General features: G+C 54.3%; 1 protein-coding gene and 1 long non-coding RNA gene across 2 annotated transcripts; one reads left to right on the top strand and one right to left on the bottom strand.

Annotated features, from left to right (window-relative positions):
- The first annotated feature begins 982 nt into the window (after positions 1–982).
- ACTA1 (actin alpha 1, skeletal muscle) lies at positions 983–3401 on the top strand. Its single transcript, XM_048047270.2, has 7 exons — positions 983–1140; positions 1274–1414; positions 1520–1844; positions 1981–2142; positions 2364–2555; positions 2678–2859; positions 2984–3401. Exons 2-7 carry the CDS (start codon positions 1286–1288, stop codon positions 3125–3127), a joined length of 1134 nt encoding a protein of 377 aa, XP_047903227.1. The 5' UTR covers positions 983–1140; positions 1274–1285; the 3' UTR covers positions 3128–3401.
- An 11447-nt stretch (positions 3402–14848) lies between these two features.
- LOC106048820 (uncharacterized) lies at positions 14849–16650 on the bottom strand. Its single transcript, XR_007157965.2, has 3 exons — positions 16503–16650; positions 15538–15557; positions 14849–14980 (listed from the first exon to the last, which is right to left on the bottom strand). It is a non-coding gene; the product is annotated as an uncharacterized lncRNA (long non-coding RNA).
- Between the last annotated feature and the right edge of the window lie 1062 nt (positions 16651–17712).

Here is a 17712-nt window from a genome sequence, read left to right as displayed (position 1 = left end):
AACATGTATAGCAGAATGAAACAGGGAGCAGCCAGAGGTAAAGAATGCTGCCAAGCTAGAGGATGCAGAAATGGAGAAAAGGAAAAGCTGCTCGCTTCTCCATTGACCCTTCTTGTTCTGCATCGCAGTGGAGGAAATCAACTCCAGAAACGCCTTACTTTCAGGCAACTCCTTGCAGCGTGAATACTTGTGGTTTACTCTTTCTACCTCCTCTCCTGCCTTCCCTGTGTTAGATTGTAAAGGGATTTTAAAATTTAAAAGGATTTAGAAGGATTTGCCTCGGCCAGTTGTGCCTTTAGAGCACATTTTGATTTGCACGGACTCACTGGCAGGGCTGCAAATCTGCTTGTGTTCCTTCCCCTTAAATTCTGGTCACCAGCGAAGAGAAGAGTCACTTTATAAAGTCTCCCAAGTGTCTCACAGGCAGCCTCTGATTAAATACTGATTTAACGCGGCGATGAAGTGTTCCTCCTGGCTCGCACAGCGCCCTCACCTAGCCGGAGATGCCTTCCCTGTGAGACCGCGCTCCTTTTTACAAGGGTGAGCTGCGCGACGAGGGCCGGCTGGGCGCAGGGTGAGGGCACCAGCAGCCCCTGCTGGGTGCACAGCGGGGATCACGCTCCCCAAGGCCTCTCCTCAGGTGCCGGCAGCGTCCTCCCGTGCTGTTATTTCCCAAGCCACATCGGTGAAACACAGGACGCTACGCGCCGCGCCGCCACCCCCAACCTTCCTCTCCTCCTGCCTGCCCCCTCACCAGGCTCCCAGAGCCCCGAGGCGGCTCCCCCCGGGGCACACCTCCGCGCCGCCGCCCTGCCCTGCCCCGTCCCCGTCCCCGGGGGGATTATTTCGGCCCCGGGCCGGGCCGTGCCGGGCAGGGGGGGCCCCGCCGGCCGCTCCTTTTACGGCCGGGCCCGGCTCACCTGGGCCGCGTCCAGCAGCGCCTTCTTTGGGCAGCGCCGGGCCGGGGCCGCGCCGGGCCCGAGGCCCAAATATGGCGACGGCCGGGGCCGCATTCCTCAGCGCCCGGCGCCGCCGCGATAAAAGGGCCGCGGGGCCGGCGGGCGGCCCACGAGCCAGCCGGCCAGGAGCGGGAGGCCTCTCTGCCAGCCGCCCGACGCGCGCAGCCCGCAGCCAGCACAGGTAAGAGCAGCCCGGCTCGGTAGGGCCCGGCACGGCTCGGCAGGGCCCGGCACGGCTCGGCAGGGCAGGGCCGGGCAGGGCAGAGCCCCTCGCCCCGCCGTCAGGCTGAGCCGTGCGCCGCCCTGCCCCGCAGCCCGCCCCCGCCATGTGCGACGAGGACGAGACCACCGCGCTCGTGTGCGACAACGGCTCCGGCCTGGTGAAGGCCGGCTTCGCCGGGGATGACGCCCCCAGGGCCGTGTTCCCCTCCATCGTGGGCCGGCCACGCCACCAGGTACGCTGCCGGCTCCCGCGGGGCTGCCTCCGGCTGGCCCCGGGTCCCTGCGCTTGGACCCGCCCGTGGAGAGGTCGCTGAGCCCCTTTTTTCCTCCCCCCGCAGGGCGTCATGGTGGGTATGGGTCAGAAGGACTCCTACGTAGGAGACGAAGCCCAGAGCAAGAGAGGTATCCTGACCCTGAAGTACCCCATCGAACACGGCATCATCACAAACTGGGACGACATGGAGAAGATCTGGCACCACACCTTCTACAACGAGCTGCGTGTGGCCCCCGAGGAGCACCCCACCCTGCTCACTGAGGCCCCCCTCAACCCCAAAGCCAACCGTGAGAAGATGACCCAGATCATGTTTGAGACCTTCAACGTGCCTGCCATGTACGTGGCCATCCAGGCTGTGCTGTCCTTGTATGCCTCCGGCCGTACCACTGGTGAGTGCGAGCGCCCCGATGGCCCCTTGTCCCCAGGGACACCCAGGACTGGTCCCCTCTGGCTGCCAACAGCTCTGCCCCTGGCACAAGTCTGTTCCCGGGCCATGTCTCAGGTGTCTTCTTTTTGTGTTCCCAGGTATTGTGCTGGACTCTGGCGATGGTGTGACACACAACGTCCCCATCTATGAAGGGTATGCCCTGCCCCATGCCATCATGCGCTTGGATCTGGCCGGCCGCGACCTCACTGACTACCTGATGAAGATCCTGACTGAGCGTGGCTATTCCTTCGTCACCACGGGTAAGCACTGCTCCTTCCCAAAAACGTCCTCCTTCATTTCCAGCTCTTGCACCTCTGGGGATGCTGTAGCCTCTTGCCCCGTTGCAAGCCATGGGAGTGCTCCCTGTTGGGCGCTTGCGTGCGGTTAGGGGTCTGGAGACCCAGCAGACCTGTGGATGAGTTGCAAGTGTTCTGTTTCCCCCTTCATTGCAATCACTGATGGCTTTGCTCCCCCCTGACAGCTGAACGTGAGATTGTCCGTGACATCAAGGAGAAGCTGTGCTATGTGGCGCTGGACTTTGAGAACGAGATGGCCACTGCCGCCTCCTCCTCCTCCCTTGAAAAGAGCTACGAGTTGCCTGATGGGCAGGTCATCACCATCGGCAATGAACGTTTCCGTTGCCCAGAAACCCTCTTCCAGCCTTCCTTCATTGGTGCGTGCCCCTCTTCCCTCTCCCCTCCCCAGCAGCTCCCCCCTCCCTCTCCTGAGTCCTGGCACAGAGCTCTTGCTTGGCGCTTAACTTGTGCCTGCTCTTCACCCCTCCCCTGCCCCCAGGCATGGAGTCCGCGGGCATCCATGAGACAACCTACAACAGCATCATGAAGTGCGACATTGACATCAGGAAGGACCTGTACGCCAACAACGTCATGTCTGGGGGTACCACCATGTACCCAGGTATTGCTGACCGCATGCAAAAGGAGATCACAGCCCTGGCCCCCAGCACAATGAAGATCAAGGTAAGGCCAGAGCGTAACGGAGCCAGGCACAGGTCTCTGGGGACAGCCTTCTTTTGCCCTCCTGCGGCGCCTGACACCTGCAGCATTTACGTGCACTGATCTCATCTCTCTTGGCTTTTTCTAGATCATCGCCCCCCCTGAGCGCAAGTACTCTGTCTGGATCGGTGGCTCCATCCTGGCCTCCCTGTCCACCTTCCAGCAGATGTGGATCACAAAGCAGGAATACGATGAAGCTGGCCCATCCATTGTCCACCGTAAATGCTTCTAAACATGTTTACATGATCACTTTGCCAACCACTCTCAGGATGACAACCTTGTAGGTTCCAGGCTGCTGAGGACCTGCACCAGCCATGTAACTTTCTATTTTGTAACAATTTCTGGTTACTGTTGCTGCAAAGCTCCATGTGACACAGTGTATGTAAAGTGTACATAAATTAATTTATTTTACCTCGTTTTGTTTGTTTTTAAAACCAATGCCCTGTGGAAGGAAACAAAAAACTTCAAGAAGCATTAAATCATCAGTCATTCTGTCATACTCCTAATGCAGTTCTTTGTCGTCATTTGCTTGGGTTCTTCCATCGCTCGCGGCCGTGGCGCCTCAGGGTTGGGAGCAGAGCGTGGGGTGGTGGGCTGGGGGCTCTCCGAGCGGGGGCAGGATCCCCAGCCCCATTTTGGGTCACAAAAAGCTCAGTCGTGCAGAGAGCGGCCCCGGGGTGGCTGCGTGCTGCGCCGTGCTGCTGCAGGGTGGGTGCCCACCGCGCTGCGACGTGCTCCTCCCAGCCCCGGGGGGAAAGGGTTACCTGGAGCTTTCCTCACCCGCGGTGGCTCGCAAAGGATTTTATTTGGCTCAGCCTGCGGCAGAAGTAGCCCAGGCATGCCTGCGCAGCCCCAAGCCGTGATGGACAGAGGCAAGGCTGGGGCTGAGGGCAGGTGGCGGGTGCAGGTTAAATAAAGAGCTTTCCACTCCGCTTATGGGAAACCCGCCCGCGCTCACCCCGTCCCCGGGGGGCTGAGGGCACCCAGGGCCACTTCCTCACCTTGCCTGACACCCTCGCCCTTCCCCTGCTCGTGTGCAGGGGTCTGACTGCAACATGAGCCCCTCCCAGGGCCAGATGCCTCCCAGGGGGCTTCCCTGCTCCATGCGAGCCCTGAGGAAGATCCCAGGGGCTTCGGCTTCCCCTTTGCCTGCCCCGGGGGAGCTGCCCCTGCCTGTCTGCCTTCTCCCTAGGTGTGCTGGGGGGCTTGGAGACCCCCTGTTGTTCCCACCAGCTGCTCAGCTGTGGCTGCCCCCACGGGGAAGCACCCCAAAGCCTGGCTGGGTGCAGGGCTTGGCGCAGCTCCCTGCCAGGACACGTGTGTGTAGGAGCAGGTGGCCCTTGGAGAGGCTGGAGGGCCCTGGCAGGAAAGCTGTGCCTGGATTTGGGGGGGGTTCTGCACATTCCCATGGCTGCGGGGACAACGGTGCAGGAAAAAGGGAAGGTTTTCAGCTGAACTTCAACCCAGGAATGTTTTTGCTCTGCTGCGACTGCATTAAGGACATGCTCTTTTTTTTCATTTTGTTGGTTTTGCCTGCATTAAAGCGAGACCCACTGGCAAAGCCACTTTCCTGTACAGCCACATCCCAAAGGAAAACCCAGAGGGAGGGGCTGGCCTGATCCTTCTGGCACCCGGGGCTGCGAGGCCCCCCAGCAGCCCTCGGTGCTCCGAGCGGAGCGCCTGGGGCTGGACAGGGGAAGCAGGAAGGCATCCGCCTCTCAGAAGACAAGCGGGAGGCAGTCGGTGACCTTGCACGTGCCGTGTTTACAAGCCGGCGTGTGGCGGCACGTGCCTCGCAGGCAGCGCTGCGCGGGGACGTGGGGAGCTGCTTACCGCACGGCAAATCCTCACCGCTTGACCCCCGCTCGAGGGTTCAGACGTGGCTTAAGTGGTGTTATGAGATGGATTTTAGGGCCTGCTTCTGTTTACTTGATGAAAAGGCTGCTCTGGAAGCGCAGACAAAAGTTGGAAATGCAGCCTCGCGGATCAGACAGTGCTCGCTGTGGGGTAAGGGAACAGCTCCTCCACGTCCGTAATCACAGTCAGGGTCCTAATCCCCCGACAAGAGGGGCTGGGGGGGAGCTGCGCCAACCTAACCCAGCCCAACCCAACCTAAAAACCTCACCTTTTCAGGTTTCAAAACACAACACTTTATTTAACCTGGAACTAGCCTTTTATTTGGGCTTGGGGTTTTCAGAAATCACAGACAAAGATTGTTTGGAAACAGATAAGATGCATTTTCACATGGGTGAAAATTCACAGTGACACCAGCCTGGGTCTGGTCCTCACTGTGCATTTAACAAGAATTTCATTGTCCTCCTCTGTTGTTGGCAGGAGGCAAAGGATCAAGGACAAGCATCCTCTATCTTGAGAGAGGGAAAGCATTAAATCTGACCAGGGAGGAGTAAAAGAGAGCTGAAGGCAGGATGCAGGACACCAGTGTGGTGTGGGAGGCAGGGTGATGGCAGAATGGGATTGCAGGCAAGATTTAGTAAAAGGATAAAATAGAGGTCGCTTGCAAATCACTTTTATTTTCACCCAGGATGCTCCTAAGCAACAAGTTCTGTGGAACTATTCATTTTTGAAAGTGAAATTGAAACATTAAAATGAATCCCTTCAAAACACAGTTGTTCAAAATTTCAGACATCTTAATTGTATTTTATGGAAAAAAAGATTTGCTGCTTCTATTTAGTTAATCCTCAGGAAAAAAGAAATAAATAAACAAATGGAACATTGCCTGCTAGGGTTTCTTTCTTTCTTTGTTTTTAAATGGAATGGGCTCTTTTTTTTTAAAAAAAACAAACAGTTGAAATAGCTGCTCAGATGTATAGATTTCCATGGTGCATCTCCTTGGGCTGGAAAAGGAGCACATCAGGGTGACCACAACCTACTGACCAGTGCTCACTGCAGGGATAAACTCCCCTGTCTGAGGCAGGGGCACGAGGAGCAGGTAAGCATGGTGCTGCTCTGCCAGCAGTGGTGCAGCCCTGTCTACCTGCAGGCATCTCCCATGCTGTGGCTGCTCGTAATGAGCAGCTACAGATCTGTAGGAGACTCCGTTTTTCATCTGTTCAGCACCTGAAAAATAAAGCAGCTTCTGATCTCTGTGCATCGGGGGAAGCCAGGAGTACTGCAGGCTCACGCAGGGGTTGTGCGCTGTGTGCGATGGGTGTGAGCAGACACTTGGAGGAACATTTTATGTCCCTGGGGATTTCCTCCTTCCCCACGCAGGGCTCACCATCAGCCTCAAAAATCCGCAGCCAGAAGCAGAGCTGGGGCCAGCGATGCCGGGCCTTGTAGCACCGGCCACCCTGCGCAGCTTATCCCGAAGTGCTTGCAGGGACCGCAGCCAGGCGCGCTCTTGTCCCGGCCGTGCTCTGAAGCTGATGCCGGTGGCCTGGAGGCTGCTCTGGCCCGGGCTGGTCAGGGAATGCCTGGGAATGAGCCTCTTCTGTAACCCCACCTCGCAGAGCTGCGTATATATAGATCCTGGAAGCAGCTTTCCTCCTTGGCACATCCCTGCGGCCCGTAATACCCTGCAGGCCTGCCTGCCCTGTCTCCTGCTCCCTCGCTCTCAGCTTCCAGCAGCTTCTCCCTGCTCTGGGGAAAGCAAGGTTTTGAGCTGAGAGGAGGGAGAAGAGGGAGGACAGCCTTACAAAAGGGCTCTCGCATGCTCAGGGGTGAGCAGACTAAAGCCAGCGCCATCTGGCCTGGGTGCCCGACCCTGCTCATGGAGCCACAGCCCTTTCTGCACTGCTGGGCTCTTCCATGAGGACCTGAGCTGTACCTGTGGAGATGGACATGCCTGTGTGGCTCTTCTGGTCTCGTAGCTTTTGCTTAGGCTGCCCAGCTTCACCAAAGCCAAAGCATCCCAAGTGTGGGTTCAGGTAGATGTGTGTGAAGGGATGCGGCTCTGTCTTCCCCCTGGGGCAAAGGGGCTACTGGAGACGGTGACCCTTCATCTGACACCTCCTGATCCCTCAGCCCAGACACGGAGGTCACCTCGTCTACCTGAGTGCAAAGTAAGACTACTTTACATTGCTACTAACTGTGGCCAGAGAGCTGCATAATGGGATGCTGCTTTCCTGGACACCCCCACATTGAGCCTGTATTTTAATAACCAGCTTTCCGCCTATATCATTTTTTTTGTTGAAGGATATGAAAACAAAACAAAACAAAAACAAAACAAAACAAACAAACAAACAACAACAACAAAAAAAAAAAAACAGAAAGCTCCCAGAACACCCTGATGCCAACCAGTGGTAGTACTGTTTCACCCCAATCCAAGCAGCACTGCTCCAGGTGATACATCATGTTTCATGCAGGAAGGGAGCGGTTGCATAGGTGCATTGGTTTTCTCTCCCCTTTTCCCTTTCCCACCCCAAGCCCATCACACTTTTCTTCCGTGCCCATGAACAAGTCATGGCTCTGTTTGTTACCAGCAAAGTGGCTTTTCTGTTTTCTGTCTCAGAGGAAGATGATGAGGAACAGCTAGTGTTCTTGGAGGGTTTTGAGATGTTGTCATAGAAGGTGTTTGGGGAATGGGAAATACTTGGGATCCTAAATTTAGCTCTGAAAGTCATGCAGTCCAGTATCCTGGCACAAATACCAGAGAAAGTCTTGAAATCTGAAAGTCTTCCAAGTGTGGCCGCAGCCCGAAGGCTGCAGTGGCCACCAGCGGTGCTGACACCACCGGCTGTGCCGCTCTGCCTCCGCTCTCCTGCTTCGGGCAGGAGGCACCAACAACCTGAAACACCACCACGGTGACGTTGTGCCATGGCTCTGAACACCAGGCCTCACTTTTGTGCTGTGGGGATAACAGAGCCCTGGCACAGGCTGCCCAGAGAGGCTGTGGGGTCTCCTCCTAGGAGATCTCCAAAAGCCGCCTGGACGTGGCCCTGGGCAGCCTGCCCTGGGTGTCCCTGCTGGAGCAGGGGTTGGGCCAGGTGGGCTCCAGAGGGCCCTGCCAGCCTCAGCCACTGTGATAACTCCTGTCAAATCCTGACCAGGCTCCAGAAACCAAGTGTAGCTCTGCCCAAACCGGCAATGGTGGGTTTCTTTACAGTCTGCAGCTTGCATGTGCAAAGGCTGAAACAGAAGTGCAGGCAGCCCATGGAGCACACCTGCTGGACGTGCATCATTGTTTAAAAATAAAAGGAGTAGGTTGCTGAGAGGGGAGAGCAAAGAATAACACGGAAAACATTGCAGGGTCAGCACATGGCGTGGAGAGTGCTCTTGCCGGGGCAGGGGGCTCCAGGCAGGGACAGAGCAAGCAGTGGAAGCAGTGGACGTGGAGGGGTGGCCATGGAAGGAGAAGGGAGCTGGGGTGATCGTATGGGGTCATCTGAGATGATTGCATTAATGATGTGCTCCAAGATTAATACAAATTAATACAGGCTCCCAGGGGCCCTGTATTGACATTGCACTTAATTTCGACCATCTGTGCAGGTTAGATTTGGCTGATCACACCTTGCAGCAAAATTTCAGCCCATTTACCAGGTCTCAGACACTGAGTTAGACAAACCCTTGGTTTAACTCTTGGGAAACATGCTGGAATTGACTTATGCAAGTGATCCTCACTGAAGCCACCGAGAGAACAAAGGATTTGGTTAAAGTTTAAGTGTTTGCATGATCAGGTCCCAGATTAAGAAACAAAGCCATAACAATTAAGGCAATAACATGAGGAATCCAAAAAGAAGAAAGAGAGAACAATTAATTTTATTTCTGTAAGTCCAGAAAAATGGCTCGAGGACATGAGGTGATCGGTTGGAAGTAAAAGATTAATATATATATATAATATATATATATGTATTTCCTGAAAATTGTAAAGTGTATGTATTTAATCTATTGCCTGTTCTGTAGGGTTTTGTATTGCTGATTTCATGATTGACATCTATTTTTCACCATTTTGTGTGGAAGAATCGGTCTGAACTGAGGAACAGATGAGGGGTATAGAAGGACATAAATAGCAGCGAGGCCTAAGTCTGGAGCGCAGGTATTCCTCAGAAGCAGCAGCTTTAGCAAATAAGATACACGTGTGGAAAAGAAGCATTTAAGGAGAAAAGGGTGTCATGACACAACCGTAGGGGCTGATACCCTCAGCAGTCGCATCGGCTTTGCCCTGGCCGTGCCGAGGTAGGGCTCTGGAGGGAGGCATTTCCCTTTGAGACCCCGGTTTGCCTCTGGCCAGCGAGAGGCGAGCGGCCTGTTTTGGAGAAATGGCCTTACATATAACGGCCGCATATGGGCACGGTGTTTTTATATGGTAAGTGTAACCGTGAGCAGGGGTCGGTGTTGCTAAATGAATATTTAAAGCAAATGCCTGATAAGTTCTTCGCTGTCAGTTTGAGTTGTGAGTCACGTTGCACAGTCCCCAGCCATGCCCCTCTCTATTTATAAATTCATGCCTTGCTATATCTGACTCGCTAAATAACCCTTCCAAATTGTGGAAGGGATTCTGGGGGCGTACTATGGGACACAGGGAATAATTTAGAGGAGCAAGGGGAGCCGGGGAGGGCACAGCCATCTCGGCACGTGTGGAGGCCCCGGCGAGGCCCAGGAGCCGCCGGCTTCGGCCTGCTGGGCGCAGGGTGGGCAAAGACCAGCAGAGCCAGGGGGCTTCAAACCCAGCCCCCTGGTATTACCCAGCGGTATTTTGGGAACGCCCCACTTCATATCCTGTCAGACACTTTCCCACCAATTTCTCCGACTCTTTTTTTACACAGAACATGGAGAGATGGCATTGGGACTGGAAGGGTAAGCAGGCTGCCGTAAGGTGAAGTCACCATGATCTTAACACCCAGACACTTTAAACAATTTAAAGAAATTGAGGTGAAGGGACAAAGGTGACTGGGGAGATGAAAAATCTAAAAAAACATGATGGGAAAATGGATTTTCCAGAAAGATTTTTTGATTAAAATGACAAAAAAAATTAAGGCTTTGAGTTGGCTTATCTATTGAGTTATTATTATTTATTATTATTTTTAAATCGGCTTTCATAGATAAATAAGCAAATATAAGGGTTTTAGGGTTGTTCTCCTACAGCGAATTTCCAGGCCATGATCTGCTGTTTGGCTCTGTCCAAAATATTTTTATTTAAATGGTTTTATACCTTCCTTGACAGGAAACCTTGATGAGTCAGGAGTAAATAACTTCTTCACGAAGGAAAGCTTGGTAGCACGTTGAAGGAATTGAAGGATTGTTTCTCTGTGGCATTTGTCAGATGCCTGGCATTGTAGTTTCTCCACCAGAAACCAAAAAACCATTTCCAGCCCACTGGGATACAGTAAAAGGATCCTGACCCTTTCTGCCTGTCATCTTTCCACAGGCAAAGGGCAAAGAGGGACAAAGGCATTCGAAGAGTTTTTAAGGAGTGGTTTGGATGAGTGCACGATCATCTTTTTTCCCTTTTGGTCATTTTTAAGTGGTGGCCTTCTAGTCTGCTGGTGGACCGGGCAAACGAGAGGCCAGGGCTGGGTGTGGGCACACACAAGTAGCCAGGCTCAGCGCCCCTCTGCCTGTTGACCACGGAGCCCTGCCTTTGCCCAGCTGCCACGTCTCGGGAAAGGAGGGTGCTCACTGTTTGCTGTATTAATGGTGTCTCCTGCTTTTATTTCTTGGCCAAACCTTTCCCCTGGGACATGGGTGGGGAGAATCTGGGGTTTGCGTGCCCTTGACCCTGTCCACCGGCATGACGGGGAGACCTACCTGCCCGTCTTCCATGGCTGTAAAATTAAGAGTATCAATGTAGGCAAGTCTGGCATGTTCATAATCTTCCTTGGAAAGCAGAGCTGAAAGACATTTGTGATGGAACTGACTGATTTTATTCCTGTTTGCCTTCTTCTGCATGTCGCACGGAGCTAACTGCTCTTTGGTGGACATTGTCTGATGCTGAAGGACTTTAAAGAAAGGCAATTTCTCTCTGGCCCAGCGTAGCAAGGCAGGGCGCAATAGTGTTTGTCCAGCATCATCTGCAGAGCTCCTTCTCGAGGCAGAGAGCTGAGCTGAGCCCTGTTAGGAGAGTGCAAGGAGCAGCCACGTGAGGCTGGCCAGGCTGAATGGTGCCACTGCAAATGAACCGGCATTTCCCAGCCTGAGGAAGAGGCGGCTCTGCCCTCAAGTGGGTGGTGGGAACAGCAGTGTGGGGAAGGCAGGGATGCCAACCGGCTGTGGGAGCACTGGGAGCACCACACCAAGTCCCCAAATCCCTCTTTTCTCTCTCCAGCATAAAGCCACCCATCTGGTCAGCAACTGCTAGCAAAACACTCACTGTCCTCTCAGCGAGCGCATAGCTGGTGCCCAGCTTCCCTGAGAGCAGAACCGATGCTGGCTTTGTGCGGGGCACTGGGGACAAGGGGGGCAGCTGCCTGCCACCTGCCCCATGCTGCCATGCACTCGGGGCATGATCTGTGTGGGCTTTGGTTCGGTGGCAGCTGGTTCTGGATGGAAACCAGTGAGCTTGGGAGATGAAAGTCGTTCGTACAGCACTCTCCAGAGCCAACAGGTCCCTTGCGCTGAGTAGGTAATCCATTATAAACAATGCACGCGGATGTCAACGCTCTCTGAGGGAGGCGCTCACAAGTGGTGCGCGTTTTTTTTCAAGGACACCCATTTGTCAAAACCGTTCTGGAGATAATTGCTAGTGCTCCAGGGGGATGCGGTGCGTCAAATGCTGGCTTTTGCTGTCAGGTGCACGGCTGTGCTTGGTCCCCTTCCTCTGAAAATCAGAATCCCAGCACCGACCTGGGCGATCGCAGATTTGAAATATCCTTTTTGTAAGGATGCTGCTGTGTCTGTAGCTGCTGTTTGACAGCGGCTTGACTTTTTGGTGACTGCCCTTGTAAGAAGGCTACTTTGCTGGAGGATTTTAGGATAAAGAGTACTGGAGAGGACAAATAGGCATCCAGAGACAAATATACTAACCATTTAAACCGGAGAAACTCACTGTAATGATTGCTTTTCTGTACTTAAAACAGGCACTGTGCTTCGCTGAGCAGCAATCCTCCAGGAAGCCTTTAAGACCCGATGGGAAATCTCCAATTAAATGCTGAGTGGCGTGAGGGGCTGCAGACAGTTTTGGGGATGGAGCAAGCCCAGAGCTGTGGGTCCATGCTGCCCGCTGCCCATGTGCAAGGGCTGGCACCCAGTGCTGCGGTGCTGATGGAGGGGCTGAGCCCCACAGCAGCACTGTGCTGCCAGCAGCTGTACCAGCTTCGTCCTGCTTGGAGCAGAGTCTGAGAGAGCCGGGCCAGGCTCTGCCCAAACCGCAAAGCTGGTGTGCGGTCGGCAGTGCTTAGCACATGTGTGTGCATTCAGGCTGCTGGCCGGGACTGCTAGGAAGCCAAAGGAAGAGACACCCTAAGACTTTAATCTCCCTCCTATCTGGAGGCTAAATTAACCCTGACTGCACTGACATTTTCCAGCCTGATAGCCAAGTGGCCGATTACGTGCCTCTCGCTAGCTGCAGAAACTTGCACAGATGGGATTTGCACATCCGCAGGTTCCAAGGGGTTAAAAATAAACCACCCCCCCGCTGATGGCTCGTTTCATGTCCATTTAGAGGTGTGCCATGCTTTTCATGCATTTCCATTCTCATACCCCTGTGTGAGACCTGAGAAAATGCCTTCGCAGTGGTGACATTTTGTTCAAGGCAGTAATTTTTTTTTTTTTTAACTATTGCTATCTGGGCTAGCTCCCCTCCGAAGTATTATTTCACCAGGAGTGCATTCGCCATCTACGTGCCTTGTTCTAAACTGGGCGCTACAACATGTTTGCTCGCACGTTTATGGCTCTCCCTGCTACTGCCGGGGCGGTGGCTGCCCCGGGGCACGGTCAGCAGCTAGCGATCCTTTTTGTATTTCTCAGCGAAACAGGGACTTGGTCTCTGGAATGGATAAAACACTTTCCATTGCTTTTTTTCTTCATTTTTTTTTTTTTTACCTCAGTGCTGGGATGGTTTGTTCAGAGGAGCACCATCTCTCCTGCCACTTCTTAATGTCAGCCGTGCGGGGTGGTGGCACCACGTTTGGTGCAGGCATCCCAGCAGGTACCAGCACGTGCATTACCCCAAGCGTCCGCCTTTCTTACCATTTGCTTCCTGGGACGTCCCAGGGAGCGTGTCCTGTGCAGGAGGAGCTGTGCACGTGCCCGAGAGAACAGCCGGGTGTGGACCCACAGCTTGTGGGGCCGGGGGGGCTGTTTGGGATGCGGATGGGATAAGGGGATGAACATAACACTTGGGTGGATGTAGAAGACACAGAAGCAAAGCAGTGGTGCTGTGGGTCCTGCCACGGCGGGGGGCAGCTGAGGTTGCTGGAGGAAGGGGCTGGCACCATGGCAGTGGCCTGCACGCTCTGGGGAGGCTGCTGCTGAATCTTCAGTGTGTAAGGGGGAGAGGCAGGAGGAGGGAAGGGGCAGGCAAGCTGACAGATGTGGGAAATGCAACGAGGGACAAATTCAGAGAGCCCCCTCCCCACCACAGGGGAAGGGCACACGGAGGGGGACAAAGCTCCTCGCCTGAGTGCTCACTTCTGCAGAGACGGAGACTTTGTGGGGGACTTCTTTTCCTCTGTCTTTTTTTTTTTTCTTTTCAGTTTTGCCAGCAGAAGAAGACAGAAACTAGGAGCAGAACAAAGCTGGGAGGCGTAATAAAGCAAGGATTTAACTGAAAAGCAGTCAGAACAGAGCACAGACTCTGGGAGTCCAGCGTGGCCGTGCTGCTTCTGTGGCTGGAGCGGAGCAGGGAGCTCAGGACAGGGGGCTGGCTGGGGGCAGCTGTCCCCTCCCCAAGCAACGCTGCATGAAAACTGGCTTTTCCTGCTGATGCCCACCACGTCCCGGTCGCTGTCGGGTCTTACCCAGCCCAGGCAGCCGCTGCGCACCGTGTGAAACCCAAGAGAGCCTGGACGATCTCCAGGAGGCAGGCAAAATTCCCATATTGAGCCCGCCTCGCTCTCTCCCCGCTAAAACCCAGGAGGGTTTGCCTTCGTGGGGGCTTTTATAAGGGGCTGCATTCCTCCCGCGGGAGCCCCCAGCCAGTCAGCGCGGCTGAGACCTTATTAGGGACACTGCTCACCAAACCCCGGCCGCGTGCCCCCCTGGCTCCCCCCAGCAGGGCTCTCCGCGAGGTCCCCCCTATGCTGGCTTAAAGACGTAGCCAGGGCAGCAGAGAAGGGCGCAGCGAGCAGCGGGCGAGATGCGTGCCCAGGGCATCGTGGCCACTCGGGATTAGTGGCCAGCCGCTAATCCTCCCCGCCGACGCTCTTCCCCATTAGGTGGAGGTGACAACAAGCGAAGAGGCAGCAGGGAGGGAAGGGGGAGCCGTCACCCTGCCCCCAGCGTGCTGCTCCCGCTTCCAAAGCTCCCTTCGCCTTCCTGTCCTTGGTTTCCCCCTTCCTTTCTTCTGCCTGTGGGCAATTTTACAAGCGGCAGCTGAGCCCTCGCCTGTTTGATTTGAGGCTGGACCTGAGCAGGTCCTCTGCTGCTGCTCTCCTTCCTGTGCCTCCAGGGGGAAGAGCTCGTAATGGTGCTGGAGGTGCTTCAGAAGAACGGTGTGTGGCTGCGGCAGGCCAGGATGGGCAGTCTTCAAGTGCGTGGTCTTGCCACTGAGGGCCATAAATGGAGTTTGCACTGGGGTGAGATTTATTCTGTGCCAAAGACCCACTGTTACCAGGGTGGGGACAATAAAATTATTATTATTTTTTTCAATCATTAAATTATTTTCCACGTATTAATACCCATCAGTTTGGTGCTTGGGAAAGTGTGTGGGCTCAGAGACTTCTGCACCACTTGCCTCTCCCTGAATGCACACGGGCTGTCTGCTGCCTTGGCTCCTTGAAGTGGCCTCCTACAGGTGTTCCTGGGACCACGAGCTTGAAAACACCTTGCACATATTGCAATTGACTGCGTTGGACTCTGCCGCTCCACGTGTGGTGATTTACACCCTCAGAGCTTCCGACTTGGTGTTTAATTCGATGGTACCTGGTTCCGGAGAGCCCCTCAGCCTGGGGGATGCTCTGCAGGGGAGCCGCTGGGGCTTCCGACCCTTCTCCGTGATGGCTTTATTCTGTGGGCAGCTGGTACAAACCTAAAAAGGATAATAGCCCGTGAAACCAAAGCCCCTGCATCTGCTGGATTAACCAGGCTTCTGTGAACAGCGTGGGGGCTTCTTTTGTGAGGTGGCTGGGACAGCCACCCCCAGGACTTGGCAGAATTTCACCAGATACAGAGCTAGGAAGCCTGTGTCATAGTTTTATTTTCTTTCTCTGGCAGGGAAAGACTTGCTGATTTGGATTTCATGCTGTTAAATACTTTAAAAAGTTAAATTTAATACTTCAAATACTTTAAAAAGTACATTTATTTATAAGAAAATGCATCTTTCTTTTCCCTGTGTTTTCTCTCCCTCAGACTTTACCCAAGAGATCTCTCAGCAGCCCCATTTCAGATGACGACTGCTCCTGTTTCGGCTGGGAGTCAGCCTGCTGATGTGAAAGCTATATTGACATGCAATTTTCCAGCCCTGCTACATACAAACTGGCTGCTCTCCTCCCCTGGTGCCCACTGCCACGGAGAGGTGGAAGAAATCAGGACTCTGGGGCTTGGTGCCAGCTCTGCCATCGATCTGGTGTGAAACTCTTGACTTACCTGGCCACCTGGCTTGCTACCTGCAGGAGAACAATAATAAGGATTAAGAGGCAGAAATAAGATCCTCGGGGGAAAAGGGATTTAAAAGCAGGTTTCAAATTTCTGTTTTGGTTTGAATGATGTCTTTACTTAGTTTTTTAATGAAGGAAAAAAAAAACCAGCAAAATTTGTAAGGGAGGAAATTCTCAGACTCGTAAATATTGTAATTCCTCATTCAGGCATCTGTGGAACTGCAGTTACTTAATGACTGGCTACTCTCAGCCCATGGAGGTCTCTGCCCTGAGGTACTGAAGCCAAAACTCGTTAGGATTAAAAAAGTAAATGTTTATATAGCTACACTGAGATCATCCAGAGCTGCTGTGCTGAGGACTGGGAGTGATCCCTGGCTGGTGCACATGGAGCTGTCCGGCTCTAGCTCTAGGAAGAGCTGTCCTTCGCCTCCTTCACCCAACACAGGCTCAGCATCTTCCCCCAGAGCCCCTGAATGTGCTCCAGGGCTGGTTTCGGATGGGGGCTGGCCTGGAGGGACGTTGGGCACTGTTGCCTGGTGGCTCCTGCACTGCTAAGGCCTGAAGATTGATAGTGGTAAGCCGTGCAGAATGTGCCTTGAGTAAGGTGTGGCTTTTGGCATCAGTGTTGTTGGGTGTCTCCACAAGCTTCTGTTACAGGTCTTTTTATACACACTGTCCCTGGTTATTTCCCCAAGTCTGGCTGCAGCCTATCTGCCCGTCACTGCAGGGTGTGTGTGCAAGGGATGAAAGGGATGTGCTGAAACCGCGGCAGGAGCATGAGGACACGGCTTACCTCATAGCACACGTGGCTGGTTGCTTGTTTTCATGCCAGCAAGGGAAAATGGCCCAAAAACAAGCCTGGTACAATGGAGGGAGGGGCAGGGGCAGCTAACAACAATCCTGCATTGTTTATGATGTGCTGATATCTTGCGGGCTGATATGAAGAGTAGTTACCTGCTCTGAAGAGTGCAGAGTCTGGGGAGGAAATGCACAAGATGGGAGCTGGCGGACTGCATGCCAAGCTGGTGCTGGTGTTGGTTCTGGTGTTTCGTGTATGAAGGCTGAGGCACACGCTAATGGCTAGGAGGCAGGCTTGGGGGCACCCCAGCAAAAGTATGGCTCTGCAGCATGTGAATCCTTTCCTCCCTGTTGGGAAAGGAAGCCATTGACTGGAGTGTCCATGGACCTCAGATATTGCCGTGCCTGCCTAAACTGGGGACAGTCTTTTTGAGAAGGAAAAGCAGTGCACAAACGTTGCTCTCAACTGACCCCTGGGAATGACAGCAGCCTTTTCATAACCCCAGCTGACAAGGTAATGCTTTGTGACTGGCTCAGAATGCCATTTTGTACAAAATTACAGTTTCTAGATATGAAACAAATGCTGCCGTGCCCACATATATGAAATCCATAAATGTCGTCTGACCATACAGACTGAGCAGACTTTCAGAGTAAGAAGTCGTGGTTTATTAGGAAGTCATCTGCTCTCCCGTTGGGCAGCTCTGGCAGCCTTCTCTAGGGATGTGTTTGGTGATGGTCACTCGTACACAAATCCTCCCCTGCTATTTCCCAGGAAATTTGGGTGGTGGAGCTGAGCGCATGGCTGGGTGACGGGGTGGTGGAGTGGGGCAGGGGGAGGCAATGGGGACACCCACCGGAGCCCTCAGGGGGATAACCAACATGGGTTAAATGCAAACGGTGTGGTTTTGCTGGCTGTGCTGGAGCCACCAGCGCCTGGGTTAGGATTGAGCACTTTTAATCGTGGGCGCCTGTGCTAGCTCCAATTTTCCAACTTGTGTTGGTTTTGTGCTGGTTCAGGCAGGCCGGCCCTTCGCCACAGCAAGGCAAGGGGGAAAAACCACCGCTCGTCCCCGTGCTACAGACAGACAGACGGAGCCTCCCTCCCACACGGCTCTCTGGAAGGCCGTCAGTGCCCCCCCGCGTCCGAGCGGGGCTGCGGGGCGCGCTTCGTGCCTCAGTGCCCGGCACGGGGCCCTGGGCGCCTCAGGGTGGCGCAGCGGGCATCGGGCGGCCGGAGCGCCCGAGGGGGGGCTGTGAGGACGGCGAGGGTCCGGGCGGGAGGCGTGAGGAGCGGTTGTGGTGACTGCAGAGCAGGCCGAGGGGAGGCCTCACGGCGGCCTGCAGCTCCCTCACGAGGGGAGCGGAG

This window comes from Anser cygnoides, chromosome 3 (assembly GCF_040182565.1).
Source record: "Anser cygnoides isolate HZ-2024a breed goose chromosome 3, Taihu_goose_T2T_genome, whole genome shotgun sequence".
Lineage (NCBI taxonomy): Eukaryota > Metazoa > Chordata > Aves > Anseriformes > Anatidae > Anser > Anser cygnoides.
The sequence above is the reverse complement of the archived record's forward strand: the minus strand, read 5'-3'. Positions and strand labels throughout refer to the sequence as shown.

Bases quoted from the DNA above. Each gene is read 5' to 3' on its own strand.
- ACTA1 (XM_048047270.2), top strand. From the start codon at position 1,286: ATGTGCGACGAGGACGAGACCACCGCGCTCGTGTGCGACAACGGCTCC. The intron at 2,556-2,677 runs GTGCGTGCCCCT...CCCTGCCCCCAG, and splicing joins CTTCCAGCCTTCCTTCATTG to GCATGGAGTCCGCGGGCATC. The intron at 2,860-2,983 runs GTAAGGCCAGAG...GGCTTTTTCTAG, and splicing joins CCAGCACAATGAAGATCAAG to ATCATCGCCCCCCCTGAGCG.